The sequence below is a fragment of the Somniosus microcephalus genome, chromosome 2 (assembly GCF_052327205.1).
Source record: "Somniosus microcephalus isolate GS21.2 chromosome 2, FLI_Smic_1.0, whole genome shotgun sequence".
In the NCBI taxonomy this organism is placed as follows: domain Eukaryota; kingdom Metazoa; phylum Chordata; class Chondrichthyes; order Squaliformes; family Somniosidae; genus Somniosus; species Somniosus microcephalus.
In genome coordinates, this window is record NC_140988.1 from 227,005,030 (window position 1) to 227,030,991 (window position 25,962).

At 44.0% G+C, this 25,962-nt stretch overlaps 1 protein-coding gene across 2 annotated transcripts in view; it reads left to right on the plus strand.

Moving 5' to 3' along the window:
• The window catches only part of atp10d (ATPase phospholipid transporting 10D), a 269,873-nt gene that overhangs the window by 122,797 nt on the left and 121,114 nt on the right, over positions 1 to 25,962 (plus strand). For both annotated transcript variants that reach the window (XM_085969712.1, XM_085969722.1), the window contains 3 exons: positions 1,978 to 2,172; positions 23,938 to 24,142; positions 24,839 to 24,924. In XM_085969712.1, coding sequence (XP_085825838.1) covers positions 1,978 to 2,172; positions 23,938 to 24,142; positions 24,839 to 24,924 — 486 coding nt within the window. The remainder of the gene's footprint in view (positions 1 to 1,977; positions 2,173 to 23,937; positions 24,143 to 24,838; positions 24,925 to 25,962) is intronic.

Genomic DNA, 25,962 nt, shown 5'->3' on the forward strand with positions numbered 1-25,962 from the left:
AAAGGCCGTGCAGGGCGCGCTCTCCTACCTGCCATGTTTAAATCGGGTAAGCAGAGCGTCTGGTCGGTTGGGTTTGACATCCATTTTGTGGGGTAATGGGCCAAGAATTAACTAAAAGGGTGGCGGTGAATGTTCAGCTGACTTCGCCTTTCGCTCATTATGTGGCTGAACGCTACTTGACCATGCCAGCTATTTACGGAGCTGAGCACGGAACGAGTGGCTGATCAAACTGCCCGCCGCTGGGAGTTCGCGGTCTCGGCTCCGATCCCAGGGCATCACTCAAGCAAGGTGCGAACGGCCATGAAAGTTGACCTTGTGTGTGTGTATATCTATCTCTAAAACCGGTATATGTCTCTCTCTGTCTGTCTCCGCGGGGGAGCTCAGCTCGGGTCCGTCTCAGCCCTGAAGCGCTAGGCCCCGCACGGCCGGTATCACAACGGCACTGGGCCTCAGGCGCTAGGCAGGGAGAGGGGAGAGAGGGGAGGGAGAGAGGGGAGGGAGCAGGACAGGGAGAGGTGCAGAGGCAGAGAGAGGGGGGGGACACACAGGGGCAGGGAGACCGCGCGGGCCAAAATTGCCCTGGCAACGCCGGGCACCCCCTGCCAGCATATTATATGTGTAATAATATTTAATATATAAATATAAAATACACTACCATTTTGCATTGCGAAGTGAGCCTGGAGCTTAGGTGCACATTGTATATGGTGAACCATCTGATTTTCTGTTGTGGGATCTTGCTATGTGCAAGTTTGCTGCTGGTTTTTAACCATGTGACAGGAGTCACTGTTTAAAAAGAAGTTGTTGTTACAGTGGGTCCATGGAATTTTTATAACACGGGAGGTGGGGCCTCAGAAGTAAAAAGATGAGAATCCCTGATCTAGCCCACCAGCCACAGTAATCCCTTGTTGCATTTCTAATAACCCTGAATCCCGCTTGTTTACAAGAACCTGGCTACTTCCTTCTTGAAACCTGTTAAGGTTTCTTGTTCCACCACTCATGCCGGTAATCTGTTTCACATACCACAGTTTTAGTTAAAAAATATTCATCCTGCCTTTGCTATTTTCTTTTGTTGTCCTTAATTTGTAAACAGGACCGCTTGAGCTCAAAATCTTTACACAACAGAAATGCTTACTTGGACCCAAATTGTCCACACCTTTCATTATTTGAAACACTTCTATCATATCCCCTCTCCTTTGAATAGAGAGAAGACCCAGGGTAGTCTTTATTCGTGTTAGCTGGTTTGGCACACTTTGATAACAATCTAATTCTGTTGTGTTCTGGTGTCCCCTCAGCCACTCGGCACTGTTCACTTGGGGAGAGTAATATATGTACTGCCCCGATATTGGTGTTAGCTGTGCTGGACCATAATGCCTTGATGAAGATTACATTGTACAGTTCTTGAAAAGAATCATTGACGGTGATGTGGTAGTCTTCCAGTCTTCTGCTGTCTTGGATTATGCTGAGCAAATGCAGTACTGGGGTGCCCACGAGGGAGGAAAGGAAGAGCAACTCCTCCATGAGCTCTTGAGGGCCAATTATTTTGTTTGATTTACATAATTTACTTGAGAACGAGCAAGTGAATTAGGAAAGGGAGGGGCAAAAGTAGATCCGAGAAAGGGGGACTTTTCCAAGATATGGGGGGTGATGGGCACCACGCAACCAGTTTGGGCTTTGCTGCCATCGCTCATCCTAATCTTACTATCAACATAGTCCAGTCTACTCCTCATAATTCAAACTTGTTTGTGCAAAAAATTAAATTATCCACAGTTTAAATTATGAAATGTAAATACCACAGCAAAGTGGGAATTTCAGATATGAATCAGTGACTTTGAATTTAAATGTAGACTATAGTCTCTTTAATAGTTAGCGAACAATTACAAAAAATCACTGTTTGATTGTAATGAAGTATTTTTGTGGAGACATTTTCTTGACCCCCTTATTTTATAATTTAATTTTCTTTCCTCTGTTTTCTTTCAGGGCTGCAAACCTATACTTCCTGTTTATAGTTGTTCTAAACTGGGTCCCATTAGTGGAAGCATTTCAAAAGGAGATAACCATGCTGCCATTGGTAGTGGTTCTTGCAATTATTGCAATTAAAGATGGGATTGAAGATTATCGGCGCTACAAATTTGACAAACAAATAAACAACCGAATAACTAAAGTATATGACAAGTAAGTCTACAACTTTTCCCTTTCTTCAATTTGACAGAAGTGTTGTGGCCAAAGTGTTGTTATTATTAGTTCAAGTAATGTTCAGATGTGGTTGTTAAGGCTATACATATTATTTATCAAATGCTTTGGAACTGGAAATGTGTATAGAAAGCATTATAATAGAGCACCACCCAGACAACTGGTTTCTGAAGCTACTGCATTAAATGAAATATTTGTATGAATTCCAAAATGAATTAAGTGTCTAATTCTCTACAGCTAGTTTTTGAAAAGAATGTATAAAATACACAAGCTGATAAAGATGAAGTTTCAAATGCACAAATGATGCAGCCTTTCATATAGTCATTTATGCAGTTGAAACCTTTCAAATGAAAGCAAAATCCAGCAAAAATCAGTCTGTCGGCAAGAGTCAGCTTCCCTAATATCTCGTATCTTATTGGTTTAGAAAAGAATTCATACCTGGTAACCAATATTTTAAAAGAATCCTGTGTGCAGTCCACTATCCCCTGCAAATGTTTCACTCAGGAAATAATCAGTTTACTCTTTCCTTCAACTTTGTGAGCCTTCTGCTATAACCAGAGGCTTTTTCTACTCCGAAGGTCTTGTGGTTTCCTCAGATCAGTGCTGGGCACTAGTGGTGATTTGTAATTTCAGCACTGTTGATCATTTTTGAGAATTAACTTAGATGTTTAATGATAAATCTTTTGTTTATACTTGTCACCTGGTAAATGACCATTTTCCCTTAATGTGCTGGAAAAATATTTCTTAAATAAAGAATCTACAGTTTCTTCTTTTATTAATTCTGATGTTCAGTAGGCCTACCAACTTTAATGCATTTGACAATGGTTTCAAGTGTGAAATCACACCAGTGAAGGGCCTAACTACACAATGGCAGAGAACAGCCATATATATATAAAATAATAATATGGATGCTCTAATGTGAGAAACCTGTTCATGCAAGGACCCTGCCAACGAAGTTGTGTGTTCATAGACAAAACTTTCTGAAAGCGGGCAGTGCAGTAACACAACTGGCTCATCACTGAAAGTCTCACACCTGGGATTTGCCCAGCTTTCTCCAGTGAATTCTAGTTCTTGCTGAAACTCAGTCGTTGCTACAGATACCTGTAATGTCTTTTGTGCATCCTCCCTTCCCTGGGAGGAAATGAAAGAGGTTTGCTGTCTGGCTACTTAGTTGTATTTCCAGTAACTATACTTTAATAAAACCTCATTTTTGATTTCAAAATAAAAGTTGCAGCTAGACATGAGAACATGGTACTAGTACTTTGGGTGCACTGGGTCTTTGTTGCTGGCAAATGTTCATCAAAACACTTCTCAGAATGGGTCATCTTAGGACTTTTATGGTTCACTTTGTGCTAAAATTCACAAATATGTACATTTGAGTTTCTTATTGCTTACGTTAAAAAATGTTGAGATTTAAATTTCAGAAATCTGCAAACATTCCTCATTGGTAAAGAAGGAGCTGGTGCTAAATTTGCAATAAAATTCTTGTACCATTGCTACTCACTTTGATTATTTTAGAACAGTGCACGTCTGGGAACAGTAGGAAATGGAATTGACGATTATGTTCAATAAACATTAATCCTGGATAGCCTAATATTCACTGGTGTGGAATGATCTTGTTGGGATTTATTGAAAATGAGTGCCAGTAAACTATGAGGCAGAAATTCCGTTCCCTACGGGTGGGTATGCGCTGTGTACTCACCCGTAGGGCCAACGGAAATGCCGGTTTTAGGCATGAATTGCGCATGCGCTGGAAACTGGCAATTCCGATCTGTCAAGAAAGCTCTGTCAAGATCCTCCGGCTGCCCGGGAGCAGGGACTCTGCGGGCGGAGAGTTCCGCTTTTTGGAGACCCTCCGCCCGCAGAAAACACTTACAATCCTTGCGCCTGGTAAAAGCAGGCGCAAGGCCTGCTTTTACCAGGATAAGAGTTGAAAAAAGTAAAAAAAAAAAAAATTTCCACTGATTTAATTTAAAAAATACTTTAAAGAAAGGTAAGTTTATTTTTGCCCTGTTAAATACTTGAATTATTTTTTTCAAAAAATAAAATTTTTGTTTAAAATACTTAATTTATGTAATTTAAAGTCATTTTAAAAATGTGATGATTTTTTAAAAATTATTTAAAGTTTTACTATGTTTTGGGGGTCTTCCTGTCAAATGTATGAAGGGAGATTCCCTTCTCTGATTGGCTCCCCATGGCCCACGCGATCCCAGGGACGCTGCGAACCGCCTGCGCCTCTGGGATACATGGGCCCTGCACACCAGCAGTTTGGAGAGGCCCAGCATCGGAACGCTGCGCCTCCTGGGAGCCCTCAGGTCTAGTCGCAGATTTTTCCAGCTCGCAGCCCCCCGCCCGCGGGAGGCCTGCGAACGGAATTTCTGGGCCAATGTGTAATTTTACTGTAATAATCTTGTAACGAGCCCAATCAATTGTTCAAAATGTCAATCTTATAATGTCTATGAAAGAGCAAATAAATACCTGGAGAAGTGAAGAAAGTTCTGGTTTTGTGATAGCTATTCAGTTTGACTTCCTCACCCCCCAGAACCTTCCATCACTTTGGCTGAATCTTAACTCCCAAAAACGGGTGAGTTGGGGTCGGGTCAGAGATTAAAATGCAAAAAATCTGAAAGAAACCCAACCCGCCTTGGTCTAAATATTATAATGAGGCGGTGTGCCTTCATTTTAACAGTCATTCTATTTTTAACTCATGTCGGCCAGGTTTCCCAGCCTCGGGAAACTCGGTAGGTGAAAGGAGGTGACAGGGCTGAATCCATACAGCACTGCTTGTGGGACAGGAGGAGCAGGAGTGCTTCTGCCAGGCCCAACAAGCTACCCAGTAAACTCCCCCAGATGACCATCTGCTCCCTGCGCTCCCTGTACCCACCCCCCCCACCACCACTGGACCCCCCTGCCCGATCAACATCAGAACTGCCCATACGCCCGCGATTGGAACCCCTCCCCTCCCCCTCAACGATCGGAATCGCCCCTCTCCCGCAATCGGGACCGCCCCCGTGATCTCTCCCCCTCACTCACTGGACATGCCTGCTCTCCTTGGCTGCGGCCTTGTGCAGATGGCTTCCCCAGCCTGTGGGCAGGAACCCGACAGAAATTTTTAAAAAGTAGTCCTGCAGCTAAAAGCTGCAGGAGGTTCGGGAAACCCGGTTTCCAAGTTTCCCAACCTCAAAACAGCGCCCCTCCCCGGCACAGAACGCAGCTCCGGGATAAAATCCATGCCTTTGTGTCCAAGCTGTTGCTACTGAAGAGATGAATTGTGTCTCATCAAAAATGCATTTTAAATTCAGAAGTCTGCAGTCAAATGGAACTCAGCGGGGCTGTAGCACTGGTCTTTACCCCATGACAGAATTTTTTTTTTCGTTTATGGGATGTGGGCGTCGCTGGCAATGCCAACATTTATTGCCTATCCCTAATTGCCCTCGAGAAGGTGGTGGTGAGCCGCCTTCTTGAACCACTGCAGTCCATGTGGTGAAGGTACTCCCACAGTGCTGTTAGGTAGGGAGTTCTAGGATTTTGACCCAGCGACGATGAAGGATCGGCGATATACTTCTAAGTCAGGATGGTGTGTGACTTGGAGGGGAACTTGGAGGTGATGGTGTTCCCATGCGCCTGCTGCCCTTGTCCTTCTAGGTGGAAGAGGTTGCGGATTTCGGATGTGCTGCCGAAGAAGCCTTGGCAAGTTGCTGCAGTGCATCTTGTAGATGGTACAAACTGCAGCCACGGTACGCTGGTGGTGGAGGGAGTGAATGTTTAATGTGGTGGATGGGGTGCCAATCAAACGGGCTGCTTTGTCCTGGATGGTGTCGAGTTTCTTGAGTGTTGTTGGAGCTGCACTCATCCAGGTAAGTGGAGAGTATTCCATCACACTCCTTACTTGTGCCTTTGTAGATGGTGGAAAGGCTTCGGGGAGTCAGGAGGTGAGACACTCGCTGCAGAATACCCAGCCTCTGACCTGCTGTTGTTGCCACAGTATTTATGTGGCTGGTCCAGTTAAATTTCAGGTCAATGGTGACCCCCAAAATGTTGATGTTGGGGGATTCGGCAATGGTAATGCCGTTGAATGTCAAAGGGAGGTGGGTAGACTCTCGCTTGTTGGAGATTGTCATTGCCTGGCACTTGTGTGGCGTGAATGTTATCTGCCACTTATCAGCCCAAGCCCGAACGTCGTCCAGCTCTTGCTGCATGCGGGCATGGACTGCTTCATTATCTGAGGAGTTGTGAATGACGCTGAACACTATGCAGTCATCAGTGAACATCCCCATTTCTGACCTTATGTTGGAGAGAAGGTCATTGATGAAGCAGCTGAAGATGGTTGCACATAGGACACTGCCCTGAGGAACTCCTGCAGCGATGTCCTGGGGCTGTGATGATTGACCTTCAACCATCACAACCATCTCCCTTTGTGCTTGGTATGACTCCAGCCAGTGGAGCGTTTTCCCCCCAATTCCCATTGACTTCAGTTTTACTCGGACTCCTTGATGCCACACTCGGTCAAATGCTGCCTTGATGTCAAGGGCAGTCACTCTCACCTCACCTCTGGAATTCAGCTCCTTTGTCCATGTTTGGACCAAGGCTGTAATGAGGCCGGGAGCTGAGCGGTCTTGGCGGAATCCAAACTGGGCCTCAGTGAGCAGGTTATTGGTGAGTAAGTGCTGCTTGATACCACTGTCGATGACACCTTCCATCATTTTGCTGATGATTGAGAGTAGACTGATGGGGCGGTAATTGGCCAGGTTGGATTTGTCCTGCTTTTTGTGGACAGGACATACCTGGGCAGCTTTCCACATTGTCGGATAGATGCCAGTGTTGTAGCTGTACTGGAACAGCGTGGCTATAGCTGTGGCTAGTTCTGGAGCCCAAGTCTTCAGCACGATAGCCGGGATTTTGTTGGGGCCCATAGCCTTTGCTGTATCCAGTGCGCTCAGCCATTTCTTGATATCACGTGGAGTGAATCGAATTGGCTGAAGACTGGCTTCTGTGATGGTGGGGTCCTCGGGAGTAGGCCGATATGGATCATCCACTCGGCACTTCTGGCTGAAGATGGTTGCAAACCTTTCAGCCTTGCCTTTTGCACTCACGTGCTGGGCTCCACCATCATTGAGGATGGGGATATTCATGGAGCCTCCTCCTCCCGTTAGTTGTTTAATGGTCCACCACATTCAAGACTGGATGTGACAGGACTGCAGTGCTTTGATCTGATCCATTGATTGTGGGATCGCTTAGCCATGTCTATAGCATGCTGCTTCCGTTTTTTAGCATGCATGTATGTAGTCCTGTGTTGCTGCTTCCCCAGGTTGGCACCTCATTTTTAGGTACGCCTGGTACTGCTCCTGGCATGCTCTTCTACACTTCTTATTGAACCAGGGTTGGTCCCCTGGCTTGGTGGTAATGGTAGAGTGAGGAATATGCCGGGCCATGAGGTAACAGATTGTGGTGGAATACAATTCTGCTGCTGCTGGTGGCCCACAGCACCTCATAGATACCCAGTTTTGAGCTGCTAGATCTGTTCTGAATTTATCCCATTTAGCACGGTGTTAGTGCCACACAACACGATGAGGGTGTCCTCAGTGTGAAGACTGGACTTCGTCTCCAAAATGACTGTGCGGTGGTCACTACTACCAATACTGTCACGGACAGATGCATCTGTGACAGGTAAGTTGGCGAGGACGAGGTCAAGTAGGTTTTTCCCTCGTGTTGGTTCTCTCACAACCTGTCGCAGGCCCAGACTGGCAGTTATGTCCTTCAGGACTCGGCCAGCTCGGTCAGAAGTGGTGCTACTGTTCTGGACCGATGGACATTATGTGACATTCTGGACATTTTTACATGCGATAGCACCCTCTGGTGGCGGTTATTGTGTTAACAGTTTGTATGCTGGAAAGGTCATCTGATCTTTCTTCCTGTGTGAGGTCATTTGACCTTTGTTCCTTTCTTCCTGTGAGAGGTCATTTGACCTTCCTACCTTTCTTCCTGTGAGAGGTCATTTGACCTTCCTACCTTTCTTCCTGTTGACGGTCATTTGACCTTCCTACCTTTCTTCCTGTTGACCCCAGGAAGCAGTTTTGCCAGGAAGAACCTGACTTGAGTAATGGAGAATCTGCCATGAGAGGTTCCATTTACAATCCAGTGTAATCTGATTTCATATGTTAGGCCAAGCGCAATATCTGTGAGTATCTTTGGTTCTTAGCATAATAGCAATGTTGTCAGAGTAATATTTTGATAATACTATGTTTATAAAAGGTTAATATTTAATAGTTACAGAAGTTAGTTCAAATGTATGTTAGTTATACAATTAGTCTATTCTACTGTTGTAAATATGTTTATATCTTATGTAATATCGAATGTATAGTACTCAGTTTATGTACAAAACATACTTTGTCTTTGTTTACAGTTTCACAAATTTGTTCAAGTAAAAGCTTCAAAACAGCAACCGCTTCAGAAGAATTATTTTTGAATGAGTGTTTAACTTGCTGGATAGCTAGATAGGAGCACGTCTAGCGCAGCCAGTACAGCTACCGAGCCACTCTTGGTGATGGTCATTGAAGTCCCCCACCCAGAGTACATTCTGTGCCTTTGCTACTCTCAGTGCTTCTCCCAAATGGTGTTCAACATGGAGGATTACTGATTCATCAGCTGAGGGAGGGCGGTAGGTGGTAATCAGCAGGAGGTTTTCTTGCCCATGCTTGACCTGAAGCCATGAGGCTTCATGGGTTCCGGAGTCGATGTTGAGGACCCCCAGGGCCACTCCTTCTGACTGTATACCACTGTGCCGCCACTCCTGGTGGGTCTGTCCTGCCTGTGGGACAGGACATACCCAGGGATGGTGATGGAGGAATCTGGGACATTGGCTGAAAGGTATGATTCTGTGAGTATGACTATGTCAGGCTGTTGCTTGACTAGTCTGTGGGACAGCTCTCCCAATTTTGGCACAAGTCCCCAGATGTTGATGAGGAGGACTTTGCAGGGTCGACTGGGCTGGGTGTGCCATTGCCGTGTCCGTAGCTGGTGCCGACGTCGATGCCGGGTGGTCTGTCTGGTTTCATTCTTATTGTTTTTTGTAGTGGTTTGTTACAACTGAGTGGCTTGCTAGGCCATTTCAGAGGGCAGTTAGAGTCATCCACATTGCTGTGGGTCTGGAGTCACATATAGGCCAGACCAGGTAAGGACAGCAGTTTTCCTTCCCTAAAGGACATTAGTGAGCCAGATGGGTTTTTACGACAATCCGATAGTTTTATGGTCACCATTACTGATGCTAGCTTTTTAATCCAGATTTTATTTAATTAAATTTAAGTTCCCCAGCTGCTGTGGTGGGATTTGAATTCTGTCTCTGGATTATTAGTCCAGGCCTCTGGATTACTAGCCCAGTGACATTACCACTACGCTACCAGAATCAAATCTGATACACTGAGAGACTGTAACAAACGTGCACATTCTCTCTCATAATTATTCAACTTCACTTCCACAAACATTTTAAACCAAGAAGTAGAAAATACAAATGGGGACAGTCACCAGAGGATATTCCATGACCAAATTAATGTCCAAGTCCCTGAGGTAGAGTTTCTGCTTTGGGAGCAATTGGCGATTGTGCCCAAAATTGTGCCCATTTTGAAAAGTGTTCTCCCTCCACCCGCCCCCCCGAATTTCCGCTCAAACTCATTTGCATATCGCCGAGCGCAAAATCTGCCCTGTGAACCAGCACACCTGGGCAGTGTTTTAAAATGCAATTAAAATAATATCACTTGATGTATTTAAGAGTGCTAACTTGGTAAAGTTTCATTAATACAACTGAAAATGGGTTTAATACAACTGAAAATGGGTTTAACACAAAAAATAAGCATTTTAAATTGGAGTGTCAAACTACTACCTGTGAGTAAATGACTGAAAATGACTTTAAAAGATATACAAAACTATTTTCCAGTTAGATTGGGGTATAGTAGTCAGTTCCTTAGTAATTAAAAAATCATTCAATTCCTTTCAAAACATACCATCCTTGTGCCTAAAAGATCCAGAATAATTTTTGGAGCCTCCTCGAAGTCCTGCAAACAAGCACAATTAGCAGAAACTCCCAAAGGTGATTAATTCACTCGGGGGTGTGGCCAGTTTTGGGAGTGCGGCCTGCTTCTCGCGTGTTGTTTTTAGAACTAGCGTAAAACATAGACATAGATAGACATAGAAGATAGGAGCAGGAGTAGGCCATTTGGCCCCTCGAGCCTGCTCTGCCATTCAATGAGATCATGGCTGATCATCCAAACTCAGTACCCTGTCCCTGCCTTCTCCCCATATCCCTTGATCCCTTTAGCCTTAAGAAATATATCCAACTCCTTCTTGAATATATTTAATTAATTAGCCTCCACTGCCTTCTGTGGTAGAGAATTCCACAGGTTCACCACTCTCTGGGTGAAGAAATTCCTTCTCATCTCTGTCCTAAATAGCTTACCCCTTATCCTTAGACTGTGACCCCTGGTTCTGGACTCTCCGGCCATCGGGAACATCCTTCCTGCATCCAGTCTGTCTAGTCCTGTTAGAATTTTATAAGTTTCAATGAGATCCCCTCATTCTTCTAAACTTCAGCGAGTACAAGCCCAATCGACCCAATCTCTCCTCATACGTCATTCCTGCCATCCCAGGTATCAGCTTGGTGAATCTTCGCTGCACTCCCTCCATGGCAAGAACATCCTTCCTCAGATAAAAGATTGTGGAAACTTGAGTTGTGCTGAATGCAATTTCCCCAATCATTTGCGCCCATTATGCTGATATCGGGCGAATTGTGCCGAAAGAAACCTGCGCATTTGAGTGGAAACTCCAGGCCCCTGTATTTAAGAGAAGGCCGAGGTGTATATTGTTGTCAGCTCGACCTTGTGATAACTATTAAGTTAGCAGAAAATTAAATTTTGTGCCTTCAACTGTAATTTGCAGAACAAGATCCATGTTGGAATCTGAGGACTGCTATAAAGAGCATGTTGATGACATTCAGCTCAGCCAGCAATCTAACAGTTGTATTCTTTAGAGAAATGCTTTAAAATTGCTGGTTAGTGAGACAAAGATATAAGAAAAAGAGACTGAAATGCATTTCGATCCTGGCAGCTAAAATAAATAAGCTTAAGTAGATCTCAAATCAAAATTAGGCTTAAATTGTCTCTGCAGATGGAGCTGTTGGTACTTGGTTCTTAAAGGAGTTCTTCAAGGATGTCTCACAAACGTTCATTTGGAAGTCTTTGCTTAATATTTGGTAGTTCAAAGAACCAAATATAAATTAGGTAAAGCAAGTTTAATGTTTTTTTTTGTTCTAACTCTAGTTGCCATCCAATGAATTTGAATGATTGTAGCCATTAGCCTTAAATTTTCAGAATGGTGTTGTACCTCAAAACGACGAAGAAAGAACAACTTGCATTTATATAATGCCTTTCATGCCTTCAGGATGTCCCAAGTATTCAGTTGATGAATCACTTTTGAAGTGCAGGCAAACACGAGAGCCAATTTGCACACCGCAAGTTCCCACAAACAGCAGTGAGATAAATGACTAATTTTTGGTGGTGTTGGTTGAGGAACAAACATTAGCCAGGACACCAAGAGAACTCTTTTCCGAATTGTGCCATGAGATCTATCTGAACATGCAGATGGGGCCTTGGTTTAATGTCTCATCTGAAAGACGGCACCTCCAACCATGCAGCAATCCTTCAGTACTGCATTGATGTATCAGCCTAGATCACGTGCTTGTCGGGTAGTGGGGCTTGAATCCTCAGAGGTTAACGTGCTGTCACTGAATCAAACTGATATACAGGAGTGATGGATGTCAAGTACAACTCTCTTGACCTAAGTGCTGAACTGAGTACTGATTGTAAATCAAATGATATTACAGTAGTGCACTTGACTGTCCAGTGGTCAGTGCTTCTAACTTTTTTCAAAAGGACACCTGTGACTGACTAAATTAAATTTGACTCACTGACACCATCTACAGCAGTAAGGGCTAGACACCATCTAGTAAGGACTAGACACAAGTTAGTTACGGATGGGAAAGGGCATTTAGTCCATGTTACTTCAATCATTAAAAAATAATTTAGGTTGCCCTATCACAGCATTTAACTTTCTTAAATACGTCCAAGATTTTTGGCCTCCGCTACCCTATCCTGAAGTCCACTTCATGTGTTGATCACCTTTTGTGTGAAGAGGAACTATTTGTTCAGTTTGAACTTTGTCCTGAAGCCAGAGTCAAACTTCTGCCTCCTTATGTTGCTATGGCATTTTAAATTGAAGTTGTGTTTCTGATTTACCTTCTCTATATACCATTTACCATCTTCTGTGCCTCAGAGGGTCCCACACAGTCGCTTCTTTTCATGTTGGAAGATTTCATTGGATTACACTCCTTAAGCACATGCACTGCATTAATTGTCTGCTGAAATGAATGAATGTAGCGTTTCATGAAGGAGCCCAATACTTTCCAGTTTGTTTTAATAATATCCTCTTCATGCAGAGAGAACAATGTGGATTTTAGAACAAATGCTACTCATGATACACACTCCAAGGTATACTTTTCTCTTTAGAAGGGGATTGGTACCTATTTAGGAAGAGAAATTACAGTAAATTGCTTTGGTTTTCATTGTTTATAAATTGCACTGTAGGCTTGGCCCGGCCGCTTTACAGGGTAATGATGTTCATTTTAAATCAAGTGATCACAATGGCCCAAATCTTGCTGGAGCGGGGCATTGTGTGCCATGTGCTGTTAGTTAGATCTTCAGCTCAAATTTTTTGCCCTGTAAGTTGCTGGAAGTGCGAGCTGATAACGGGGCAATGGGGCATTTGGGACCTTAGTGAACGATGGGACCAACAGTGTATCTCCCTAACCAGAGATTTAAGGATTGAGAAAATACAGAGGAATGACTGAGAAGGAGGGTAAGTTAGAGTGGGTGAATTAGAGTCAAATCAAATACAGGAAGAGAAATAAAAAGAAGAAAAGAAAGATTATATTAAGAGAGAGAGGAAAAAAGAGACAGAAAGAAAAGTATGAAAAAATATAATTTTATTTTTAAATTTCTAAGAACAATTCGCTACCTGAAGAAATGAGACTCCACAGTTTCAGTTGTTTCCTTTCTGGATCTGAGCAGTTGATTGGCATTGCATTAACAATTATAACATCATTAAAAGGATATTTGCACTCTTAATTACCAGACTTAACTTTCTGCTGTGAGTTTAATGTGAAAATCCAGCAAGTTCTTAAAAATAACAGGGAGGCAAGATGCCGTTTGTGCAAAGCAAATGGCGGAGCAGCGCAAATCGACCAACAAGTTCTGAGATTCGCATCTCGCGGTGTATCTGTTAATCCTCATAACTTGCGCATTAATACACAGTTATTTTTCCAGCAAGATTTGGCCCATTCTCTTGTGCAAACAGTGAATATCCACCTTATTCTACAAATGAATGTGACCCTTGTGTGATTTGCCACTGGTGAGTTCATGGATTTTCATGACCAGTGAAATAAAGTACCACTCTACTGTATGCGCTCTGTGTCTATTGTAGCAACGTTTGCTGGTAACAAGGAAATTAAGGCATTAAGCATCACAAATGAAATTGGATTACAGTTACCAAAGAATCTGGCATGTGTGCGTCCAGGTAGTTTATAAGTGGGTGGTGCAGGAAACAAGCTGAGCCAAATGCAAGTTTATGATTAACAAGTGAAGGACCGGAGTGATAACTGTGTCAGGGATTGCCAGTCACAAAACAACAGACTTTCCAAACCAGTCGAGAGGACCATGCGGAGATTGGGGCAGCAGGATTTACTGTGCTGTGGCCACTTAGATAGAAGGAAACAACTTTGAAACTATGGCAATGCTAGCAGGCTGCATAATTGTAAATAAGGAAAGTCAATGAAAAATGAAGGAGGGCACCAAGAGGATTGTGGTTTCGAATTTGTTGTATGGAGGGAGCACAAAAGCTACAAACCAAAAATATTTGGGAAATGGGATCAAGACAACCAAGTACACGGTGTGGTCCTTTGTGCCCAAGAATCTCTTTGAGCAGCTGCACCGGCTGGCCAATGTATATTTTATCTTCATTGCCGCGCTCAACTTTGTGCCCATCGTCAATGCCTTCCAACCAGTGATCAGCCTCATCCCCATCCTGATCGTCCTCCTCCCGAATGCTCTCAAAGATATGTGGGAGGATCACAGACGTCACCGCTCAGACCAAAAAATCAATCGGAACATATGTCTTCTCTACAACAGGTAAAGACATCTTCAAATAAACAGGCCACACTCCCCTGATAATTCTTTGTACTTTAAGGCACAAATGGGGAGAACTTTTGGTGGCTAATAGGTAGAAAGCTGAACTTTATTCATTGGCTTATAGAATATAGCAGAAAATAAAGTGACTTTAGAAGTTATTGAATCAAACATAAAATGAACAAATTAAACCTATGCAGATGAGTTGAATTTTTTCATAAAGTTACATTTTAGCCAATTTGTTGGAGTTTTTAATCTCTCCTTCAAGTAAATTATGTCTGTTTCACAAATAGGGGAGATAATTTTAACGTATAATATTTTCCATAATCATGGAAGAACATCCTTAGTGCAATCCTTTGTGCAACACACCCTGTCACCTAGGTGTTTGTTTCCCAATAAAATCTTTAAACTGCCTTAACGGAATTCTCAAGCTAATGCTGTTTCACACAGATTTGACTGTAGCGGGAAGGAGTTAGACACCTGGACGTAGGGAGCTGGAGGCATGTCTCTGATGCAGCAATGTAGCAAAAACTGGAAGAAATATAATAGGAAAAAATATAAAAAGTAGAGCCAGAAAACAATAACATGGAGATGCACAGACATTAAGCAGCGAAACGCAACATGAGAATAAAGAACAAATTATAAATATTAGTTGATTACCCATGGTGTTGCTCAGGAGCAAAAATAAAATTGTGTCCGTCTCATGTCTCACACTTTTTTTTGTCTCTCCCTCCTATCTCTTCTTTCTTTTCTATTTCTGACATTTTTTCTAACACTCCCTTTCTGTAAATCAGAGCTGAAAATGACCATTGCAATCCATCTGAACCCAAAGCTCAATAAGTCCCATATTTCTCGCGTGCCTCGATCACTTTTGTTTGTCCTCACATCTGTCTCCTCCCTGTCCTGTACCCCTCCCATTCTCTCTATGCCATGCATATTGCCTTTATTTCTCACTCTATCTTTGCCTCTATTTCTCTCTCTATCTTTCTCTTTCTCCTCTCACTGTATCTTATTCTCACTCTCTGTCTGTTCCTCTCATACTTTATCTTCCTTTCTCCTTGTCTAATGTGTTTCTCTTTCTTTCTGTACTCATACACTCTCTTCATTCTATATGTCTCAAATCCTTTTGCTTTCACCTCCCATGGAGACGTGGAATCAGATATACGACTGACCCTCTAATAGTCGCTTCCTGGAGATGGGGGCACAGATCCAGAATTATCTTGCCACGTTTGCATAAAGAAGGGGAAATGGAGCTTATGATGGAGACAGCGCAGATGGCTGGGGCCTGTCGGGGAGCAACTGAGGAGGCCTATCGAGGTTTGGAAGGGAGTATGCAAATAGGGAGACCGTACCTAGAAAACGGCAGTAAAATCCATCTGAGCCTGTGGCTGGTACCAGGGAAGCAAGGGACAAAGTTTGCAGCTAATCTGTGAGGTTAGCTGCAGTATGAGAATCAAGCTGGGAGTGCAGAAATTGGTACATTACTGGTAATATATTAATAACTGTGTGGTTAGCACAGATCAATAATTTACTGGGCTGGAAAACAAACAGACATACGCCTAGAAAGTCAGTGGGCTGCGCCACCCGTTAGCACCCTAAGAGGGCACTTAGTGGGTTTTGCGCCACTGGCCACGCCTCCCGCTAAATTTAGCGGGACGCTAATGGCGGCGCTAGCCGTTAGCGCTGCGCTGCTACCGATGACGTCATCGGTGTGCATAGCACCCCGCTACCACCCCGAATGCAAAATTTAGTAGCGCCCCCTGCTTTAACGCCGGTCGCAAATGGCCTACCTGCGGCGGTACAGGCGCTGAGGTGCGGGGGCGGCCTTTTTTTTGCTGGCCGCCTGCCAGCACCTCCCCGCACCGCCGTCCCCGGCCTCCTGAGCGCCCCCCCCCCCCCCCCCCCGTGGAGTGCCGGCTGTGTCCCAAGAGCCCGGCACTTCTCCTTGGTGCCGGGCTCTTTTGCCAGCACTCACGCTCTTCGAGCGCGCTGCAGCAGGCCCCTCCTCTTTAAGAAGGGGAGGAAGGCCTGCAGTACCGCAGCGCGCCGTGCCGCAGTGTGTGGCGCTGCAGCACGTTGCGCTGCGATTTTCGGTTGCAGCGCCCCAAGAGGGATGCGGGGCGCCTCGAGTGAATTTGCGGTGGGCGGCCGCGACTCCTTCCGGGGCGGTACTCCTGGCGAGACTGGTGCCAGTGAATTTCTAGGCCATAATCTTTAAATTGAGATATATATTAGCCTGTACCTTAGATTATTTTTTTTTAATCCTGCATGCATGAGTACAATGTCATGAAGGAAAAAGTATGGAAACCATTTCATTGTTTGGTTCATTTTGGTAGTGTTTTTGAACATATCTATGCAGGAAAATCGAAATACAGGGAAAAAGTATCATCGACAGGAAAAGTCTGATAGCGATGGACCTACACTGGTGTTCATTAAGAGTTACTGTTCAAGTTACTGTAATGAACAGGAAAGCACAATATACTCAAATAATGTCATAGCTATTTTTCTATTTCTTGTGCTTAAGTTTTTTTTCTGTTCAAATCTTTTCACTGTGTTTTTCTCTTGCCCTTTTCTTTATCCTTCACTTCACATTTCTTTAGATCAACCTGTGCTCATTTTGGTCACAAATGTATGATTTTTAAATAAACTGAACTAACAAGCAGTTTCATCTTTTCCTTAGAGTTTCATCTCTCTTTCTTTTAATGGGTGGGTTCAGTTCCTTAAATCAGTCACCTGACGTGCTCTCAAAACTCAGTCATAAAATCGCCATGTTGACTGTTGGTAAAAGTGTGCGCTGCAGTTCATAATTCACAATGACATTTTGGGTCACTTTCTTTAGTTTTTGATTTATAATTTTCTATTCATTATTTGATAGTGACATAGCTGATCAGTAAGAGTGGTGTAACGTTGTGACCAAGTGGATCATTGTGCTTCTCTCGATTTACTGTGCTGTAAATTGGCATGGATGGTAATTACCAGAAAATGGTCCTTTAATATCAGTTTCTACATCAAGTGGTAAATCAGAGCAGGAAGAAGTGGTTTCTGCTGGCCCTAATCTAAGAATAGCTGGTTCTGGACCATTGACTGGTGACATTTTTGATTGCTGAGCATAGGGAACTGAAGTAATCAATTCCTACCATACTGTCTCAGTGCAGTTTGTACAAAGAAAGCACTTGGCCATGAAGCAAACTTTCCTAGGTAACAGCTAACGTGCCAGCAATCTTCTGTTTGAATACACTTGGCTAATGAGGTGCTATTTTGTGAAATGAGGCACAGGTATCTAAAGTGATGGGTAATCTGAGACTTCTAAAAATTTCGATTGCAGTGATGCAGCTACACGTCAACAGATCAAATGACGTGATTTTACTGTGTTTCTTTTTGTCAAGCCTCTTACCAAAAAGGTTAGGCGTGTATCTACTTGCATTTTCTTTTAGGAATAGTATGTTATTTTATATTTACAATGTTATTAATCTTTGAGCATTATTGGCAGAAATGCACAATAATTCAGAGAAAACAAACACATTCATGTTCTAATGCATAAACATATAGATGTATAAATCATATTAAAAAGCAAAAGTAGTTAAATCCATATATTTTACTAAGATGATCTTGCCGATACATTACATCGATCGAGTGTACAGCACAGAAACAGGCCATTTGGCCCAACTGGTCCATGCCAGTGTTTATGCTCCCCAAGAGCCTCCTCCCACCTACTTTATCTAACCCTATCAGCATAACCTTTATTCATAGAAACATAGAAACATAGAAGATAGGAGCAGGAGTAGGCCATTCGGCCCTTCGAGCCTGCTCCGCCATTCAATGAGATCATGGCTGATCATCCAAATTCAGTACCCTGTCCCTGCCTTCTCCCCATATCCCTTGATCCCTTTAGCCTTAAGAAATATATCCAACTCTTTCTTGAATATATTTAATGAACTGGCCTCCACCGCCCTCTGTGGCAGAGAATTTCACAGGTTCACCACTCTCTGGGTGAAGAAATTTCTCCTCATTTCAGTCCTAAATGGCTTACCCCTTATCCTTAGACTATAACCCCTGGTTCTGGACTCCCCGGCCATCAGAAACATCCTTTCTGCATCTAGTCTGTCCAGACCTGACAGAATTTTATAGGTTTCGATGAGATCCCCTCTCAATCTTCTAAACTCGCCCAATTGACACAATCTCTCCTCGTACGTCATTCCTGCCATCCCAGGTATCAGCCTGGTGAATCTTCGCTGCACTCCCTCCATGGCAAGAACGTCCTTCCTCAGGTAAGGTGACCAAAACTGCACACAATACACAAGGTGCGGTCTCACCAAGGCCCTGTACAACTGCAGCAAGACATCCTTGTTCTTGTACTCGAACCCTCTTGCTACGAAGGCCAACATACCATTTGCCTTCTTAACTGCCTGCTGCACCTGCATGCTTACCTTCAGCGACTGGTGCACAAGAACACCCAGGTCTCTTTGCACTTCCCCTTCTCCCAATCTATTGCCATTTAAATAATAATCTGCCTTCCTGTTTTTGCCACCAAAGTGGATAACCTCACATTTATCCACATTATAGTGCATTTGCCATGTTTCTGCCCAATCACCCAACCTGTCCAAATCGTACTGGAGTTTCTTGACATCCTCCTCACAGCTTACCCTCCCAAAGAGTTTCCTTTCTCCCTCATGTGTTTATCTAGCTTCCCCTTAAATACATTAAGTACAGAAATACTGTTTAAACGGCACCTAAATAGCCAGAATTCTCTATTAACCGGCAAAGTTCTCACTCCGAAAACAACACCTCAATAACCGGCAATGTGTCCGAGTCTCCCACGGTGGCCGAGTTAGTCAGTGGGGGTAGTTCTCCAAACTGCCACTACGCGGCTTTTTGGTGCTGTCGGAAGTCAGAACACCTCAATACCCCTGTAACAGGAATCTGACTCTCCCGCGCTGCCGGTAGTCGCTTCTGATCCGCCATTTTACAGGGGCACTGTGTGTCTCCCATGCTGCTGGTAGTCATTGCATTGCATTACCCTCAACTGGCAGTACTGTACTTAATCAAGCATCTTCCACCATCCATTTAACACAACATTCTGTTGGTGAGTACCCAATTACTGTATACTGCACATTTCTTGATTTTTTAATTTTTCTTTGTTAAAAATAGCCTCGGTAGATAACCCTCTCCGTCATCCGGAACTTTTGATCAACCGGCAACACGCCGGTCCCGTCGGTGCCGGATACCAAAGAGTTTCCTGTACTACAAAAGGCATTCCCATAAGAGGCTTATTTTCAGACATTCATTCTGACACTGTGAACACAGGAAGATACAGAGCCAGAAAAGTCTCTACAGTTGTCCTACTAACCCCAAAAGTAATACCTTTCAGGTGCCCATATTCGCAAATATTTATGTGTACTGCCAGCCTCGACTGCCTCCCTGGGCAGTCCATTCCACACGTTCACCATCCTTTGTGTAAAAGAGTTAAATTCAAACAATCTGCACTTTCCCTCTTCTAAGCTTGAGCCTGTGTCCCCAGTTCCAGACTTTGGTAGGAATTTTAACAGCCAGACGCGAAAGCGGCCTATCAAGCAACCGACCCGCCTAGGAGCAGCAATGGGAGACCTAGCTGATTTTAACGGCTGTGCCTCATTAACATGTCGCTGGCCAACTTCCTATCCAAAATGAGAGGGAAGTTGGGCGACCTCCCAGGCCCAAGGTCAGTGCGGGGACAAGGGTTCCAGGGCGGTCAGCGGTTCATGAACGGAGAGGAGTTCGGGGCAGGGGAAGCCAACGAGTTGCTTGGGGGGCTCCTCCTGGCCCCACAAAGGAAAAGTTTAAATTTACTTGGAAAAGCCTTTTTGGTCTTCAGACTAGGTTCTTGCTGTCGGTGCGACCGCTGACTCAGGTGGGCGGCTCATACACCTGAAACATCAGGCATCTTAAAATTAGAATGGAGTATTTTTACCACACACCCGTCTGCCCGGTTTTCGCTGGGCAGGGCTTTGTCTTAACCTGTAATGTTATCGAAGTTCAAGTTTTCTATTCTCAAGGATTTTGTTTGTTTGAGGGAATGGTTTATGAAATAAATCTTGTACTTTTTTGTTATTAACAAGACACTGACAGAAAAACCCTTAGAATTGTTCTGTTCAGCATAAACAGGAACGCCTTGCTGCTAAATTCAATGTATTCTCGTGTATCTACCAAAAAATGTGACCAGTTGTTTAGCTGCCCCCAGGACAAAATAGAGTGTGCTAATTTTTTTTTGTAAGTTTCTTCCTTTAATCCTTTCTGATCTTTACACTTGCATCAGAACTAGCTTATGCTTTGCACGAACTGATGGGACAGGACCTGAGGGTCTATCTTGTGCACAAGGCCACAATAAAAATAAGACGCAGAAGGTGCTGGGTCAGTGGAATTGTGTCTTTCAGGCAGGATTTTATATGTCTCCTGGACCACTGGAGATAATTGTGCGCATTGTATGATTGTTATACAGTTCATTTGTAGAAGTATAAGTAAGGTTCTTGCCCGTCCCGTGTAGGAGTAACACTAGCGAGTGCTGTCTTTCTGAGGGCAAAGTTTAGATAGACCCAAGAAGCATCTTGTTTCAGATTGTAAGAATCTCTTTATTATACAGTTATATGAAATATTGTGGTTATGCCAGTATTGTAACAATTTTTTTAATTGGCTGTGTAATGGCTTTCCAGAAGAAAAGTCTTTTGTCTTGGTGTCTTTGGTGGGGGGTGGGAGGGGGTTGCTTGATCAAATCCACGCCTACCTGCTGATTCCAGTTGTAGCACTCTCACTTCTAAATCAGAAGGGTGTGAGTTCAAGCCCTGCTGCAGGACTTGAGCACGTGATCTAGGCTGATACTTCAGTGCACTACAGTAAACTCCTTCTTATCCGGCACCTATGGGGCCAGGATGGTGCCGGTTGATGAAAAATTCTGGATAACAGAGAGGTATACCTACCAAGGCAATTTTTAACACAAACAAAAATAAAAAATCAAGAAATGTACTGTATAATTGGGTACTCTCCTACAGAATGTTCAGTTAAATGTATGGTAGAATCGGCAAGATTACCGGTTGTTGAGGCGTTGTTTTGTATTGAGATACAGGAAACTCTTTTTTATCCAGCACTGATGGGACCGGTGTGGTGCCGGTTGATCAAAAAGTCCGGATTACAGAGAGGTATACTTACTAAGGTACGAGAGCCCCGTACACGGCCACAGATCCAGGAGTCCCGGTTACACGGCCACAGGTGCAGGAACCCCAGTTACACGGCCACTAATATATCGTAAAACTTACCTGAACCTACTCCTGAATTGTGCCGGTTAAAAGAGAGTTTTCTGTACTGAAGGAGTGGTGCAATGTCAGAGATGCTGTATTTTGGATAAGATGTTAAACTGAGGCCTCATCTGCATGTTCAGGTGAATTGTTTTCAAATCCCTCCATGGCCTCGCTCCTCCCTATCTCTGTAACCTCCTCCAACCCTCCGAGATCTCTGCACCTCTCCAGTTCTGGCCTCTTGTGCATCCCCGATTTTAATCATTCCACCATTGGCGGCCATGCCTTCAGCTGCCTGGGCCCTAAGCTCTGGAATTCACTCCCTAAGCCTCTCTACCTCTTTCTCCCTTAAGATGCTCCTTAACATAGGAACAGGAGTAGGCCATTTAGCCCCTCAAACCTGTTCAGCCTTTCAGTGAGATCGTGGCTGATCTGTGACCTAACTCCATATACTCGCCTTCGCCCCATATCCCTTAATACTACTGGTTAACAGAAATCTATCAATCTCAGATTTAAAATTAACAATTGATCCAGTATCAACTGCTGTTTGCAGAAGAGCGTTCCAAACTTCTACCGTCCTTTGCATGTAGAAGTGTTTCCTAACTTCACTCCTGAAAAGCCTGGCTCTAATTTTTAGGCTATGTCCCCTAATCCTAGTTTCCTAAACCAGCAGAAGAAGTTTCTATCTACCCTATCAGTTCCCTTAATATCTTGAAAATTTTGATCAAATCACCCTTTAATCTTCTAAATTCCAGGGAATCCCTCTTTCTGTCCTAATATCTCTTTATGTGGCTTGGTGTCAAATTTTGTCTAATAACATTCCTATGGAAGCGCCTTGGATATTTTATTACATTAAACGCGCTATATAAATGCAAGTTATTGTTGTTGAGTTAGCTCTTTGGATTGGCTCTTTGCAATGCATGTACACGGCACGGGAGTGGCGAATACATACAGGCTAGAAAACCTCAGACTTTACCCACCGCACCCCTCTTCCCCGGTGTGGCGGACAGTGCAAAGGGAGCTGAACAGCTGATTGTTCATGTTAAACGTGGACTATAAATTGAGATACACACACAAAGCCAGCAGAAATTGAATAAAATTACCGCCCACATCTGCATTGCATGCAGACACCAGTTTGGATAGGATCAAATGAAGTTGTCAACAACTACATGACTGCTATAATTCTTTAAGAATCCACTGTTTTTGTTGGACCTAGCTATAGTCAGCAGCCACAACAGAGGAAAGATACTTATAGCACAAAAGATAGTGTACAAGGGTTCTGGAGCTAGCATTTTTTTTCCAAAGTATTTAATCAGCATTCCAATATGGTTCAGACTGGCCAAGATTGCTATTCTGAATTTGACGCCAATCTGTGTATAATAAAAACAGAAAATGCTGGAAATACTCAGCAGGTCAGACAGCATCTGTGGAGAGAGAAACAGAGTTAACGTTTCAAGTTGATGACCTTTCATCAGAACTGTCTGTTGTTTAATGAGTCCATTGTGTATATATAGCTGGATTTCTCTTATCTCTCTGTATGTGAAGCCCATAAAAAATGCATCTATCCTTTGTTTGAAGCATAACTGCAACTCATGGATTAGCACCTTTAAATCTGATTGTTTTGGTTGGTTCCACTAAGTGGACATCCCCAGTGTTCGCACGGGGCACAAGGGATTGATGGACTTGCACAGAAGAGCTGGTGTGCAGTGGATTGTGGGAGGGATGTGCAGCACAAATATGCAAACATTTGGGGCACTTTGTGAGTAGCACAAATGAAGGGCAGAATCTCTGACGATCACTAAAAAAGTGAGCGGGTTGGCAACTATGGATAATAGGTCATTTTTTGAGTAGAGTGTTTACTTGCAATGCAGCTTCATCGCAGTCCTGCTAATCTTGACCTGCAAACAGTTTGCTTTAATCTCCACTTCCAATTGAACTTGACTAGAATCACAGGGAAAATAATGACAGCTGTCGTTTGCCGCTTGAATTGCCTTTTATTGCAGTAAAACTGGCTGCCTCCAGATAGAGCTTAAGATTCAGTTTAATTTTGTGCACCATTAGTTACCAACCGGTGTTATTGGAAGAGTGATTCACCCCTTCATTTTCACTGGTATGATGTATCCCCTTCTGGCACTGTCAAAATATGATTCATACTGACAGAATAAAATGGAATATCACTAATGGCAATTGTAATTTTAATTCAATCCCTGCAGCCCCTCTTTGTTGCTGAGATGCTGTTATATTTGTCATTCCAGACATGAGAAAAGGTACCTTGCAAAATGGTGGAAGGAAGTTCACGTGGGGGATTTCATCCGTTTATCTTGCAATGAGATCATCCCTGCCGATATGGTGCTGCTGTACTCCACTGATATTGATGGGATCTGCCACATTGAAACCTCCAATCTGGATGGAGAGACCAACCTGAAGCAGAGGCAGGTGGTGAAGGGATTCTCAGAGCTGGTGAGACACTTCTTTACAGACTAATGGCCAGCAGTACAAAAAACTACAACTATTCCATCACTCCTGTACGTGCTGATAGTTCTGTATTTGTTCAGGCAGAATTACCCAGTATTTTTGTGTTTATCTCTAAAGTATTTAGCATAGAAATATGCATTTGAGTTTCAGTACATGGGCTTATGATTGAGGTTAGAAGGGCCTGATGGTAAATTACTACTAATCAACTAGCAAGGTTTTAAAAATATCTCCCTATTAATTGCTTGTCTATTTATAAGGGTTAATTCCATGATCCTAAACTCCTAGAAGGGAGCTGCATGTGCAGGGAGCAGAGCTCGCTGTGTAGCCCTGTCTCCAACGTATGATCCCTTTGAGCACAGCTTTCCCAAGGGATCATGGAACTAACCATATCATTATACTTTTTGAGTTTTTATCCTCTTGCTACATTCCCAGTACTCATGAGAGGAAGTCGACATTAAAGGAGAATGATTAGACCCACCCCTCAACTGAAGCTGTTGAATTAATTGAGAAACAATCTGTTGTGTTGTAATTACTATAGCTGTATACTTTTTAGTGACCATTTCTTGATGACTAAGCAACAAGGGAGAGATCAGAGGTTTTCTGATGTTCTACAGATAACATTTGGGAATGATGTAAATTACATAAATTGGCTTGTCCCTTACACATTGATTTTCTGTACAGGACTCTGAAGCTGACCCTGAAAGGTTCACCAGTAGAATAGAATGTGAAAATCCGAACAATGATCTAAACAAGTTCAAAGGCTATATGTAAGTGTTCAGTGTTTCACAGCTAACCATGTAAAGGTTTAAGATGCAGGCTTTAAGTGTTGGGAACCCTGTATCAAAATAGGTTGTTGCGCAACCTTGGTATCTTGCTTGACTGAGCTTCAAACCCCACATCCACCAAGACCACCTACTTCCACCTACAAAATATCACCAATCTCCCTCCCTATCTCACTTCCAATGCACTGAGATCCTCATTCATGCCTTTGTCACTTTGAGCCTCAATTTTTCCAGTACTTCCTCACTGGTCTCCTAAACTGCGTCCTCCATAACCTCTAACTCCTCCAACAACTTTGCCATCTGTATCCTGCCCCATACTAATTCCGTTTACCAATAACATCCTCCTTCCACACCTTCAATGGCTTCCCAATACATGGGGCTAGAAATTCAGTAGGCTTTGCGCCCAGTTTTCGCCCAAAGAGGGCTTTTGCGCCACTTGCTGAGCTTTCGCCGATATTCAGCGCTGCGGTAATGGCGGCGTTAGCCAGTAGCGCTGCGCCGCCACCGATGACGTCATCGGTGTGCGCAGTGCCCCGCTACCGCCCCGCTACCGGCCCGACCGCCATATTTAGTTGCGGCCGCCTCTTCCGCAGCGGCCGCAAACAGCGATCAGAAAACGGGGCCGTCCTGTAGCCTTAGTGGGGCGCTTTAAGGTGGAGGTGCGGCCAGCCGCTTTTTCGGCGGCCGCCTGCCCGCACCTCCTTCCCCGGCCTCCTCCACCCCCCACCCCCCCGCGGCATTGCCGGCTGCTTTCCGCGAACCCGGCACTTTTCCGTGGTGCCGGGTTCATTTGCCGGCACTATCCAGCGGCGATCTCCCCGTTGCAGGCACCTCCCCCTTAAGAGAAGGAGGAGGCCTGCAGTACCGCAGCCTGCCGCTCCGCAGCGGGTGGCGCAGCGGTGCCTAGAGCGCTGAAATTCAGTTTCAGCGCCCCAAGCGGGGGCGAGCACACCCTGGAATAGCGCCCGGTTCCGACTTGGGGCGCAAAAACTGAATATCTGACGGGCGCAACTGGCTCCGCGC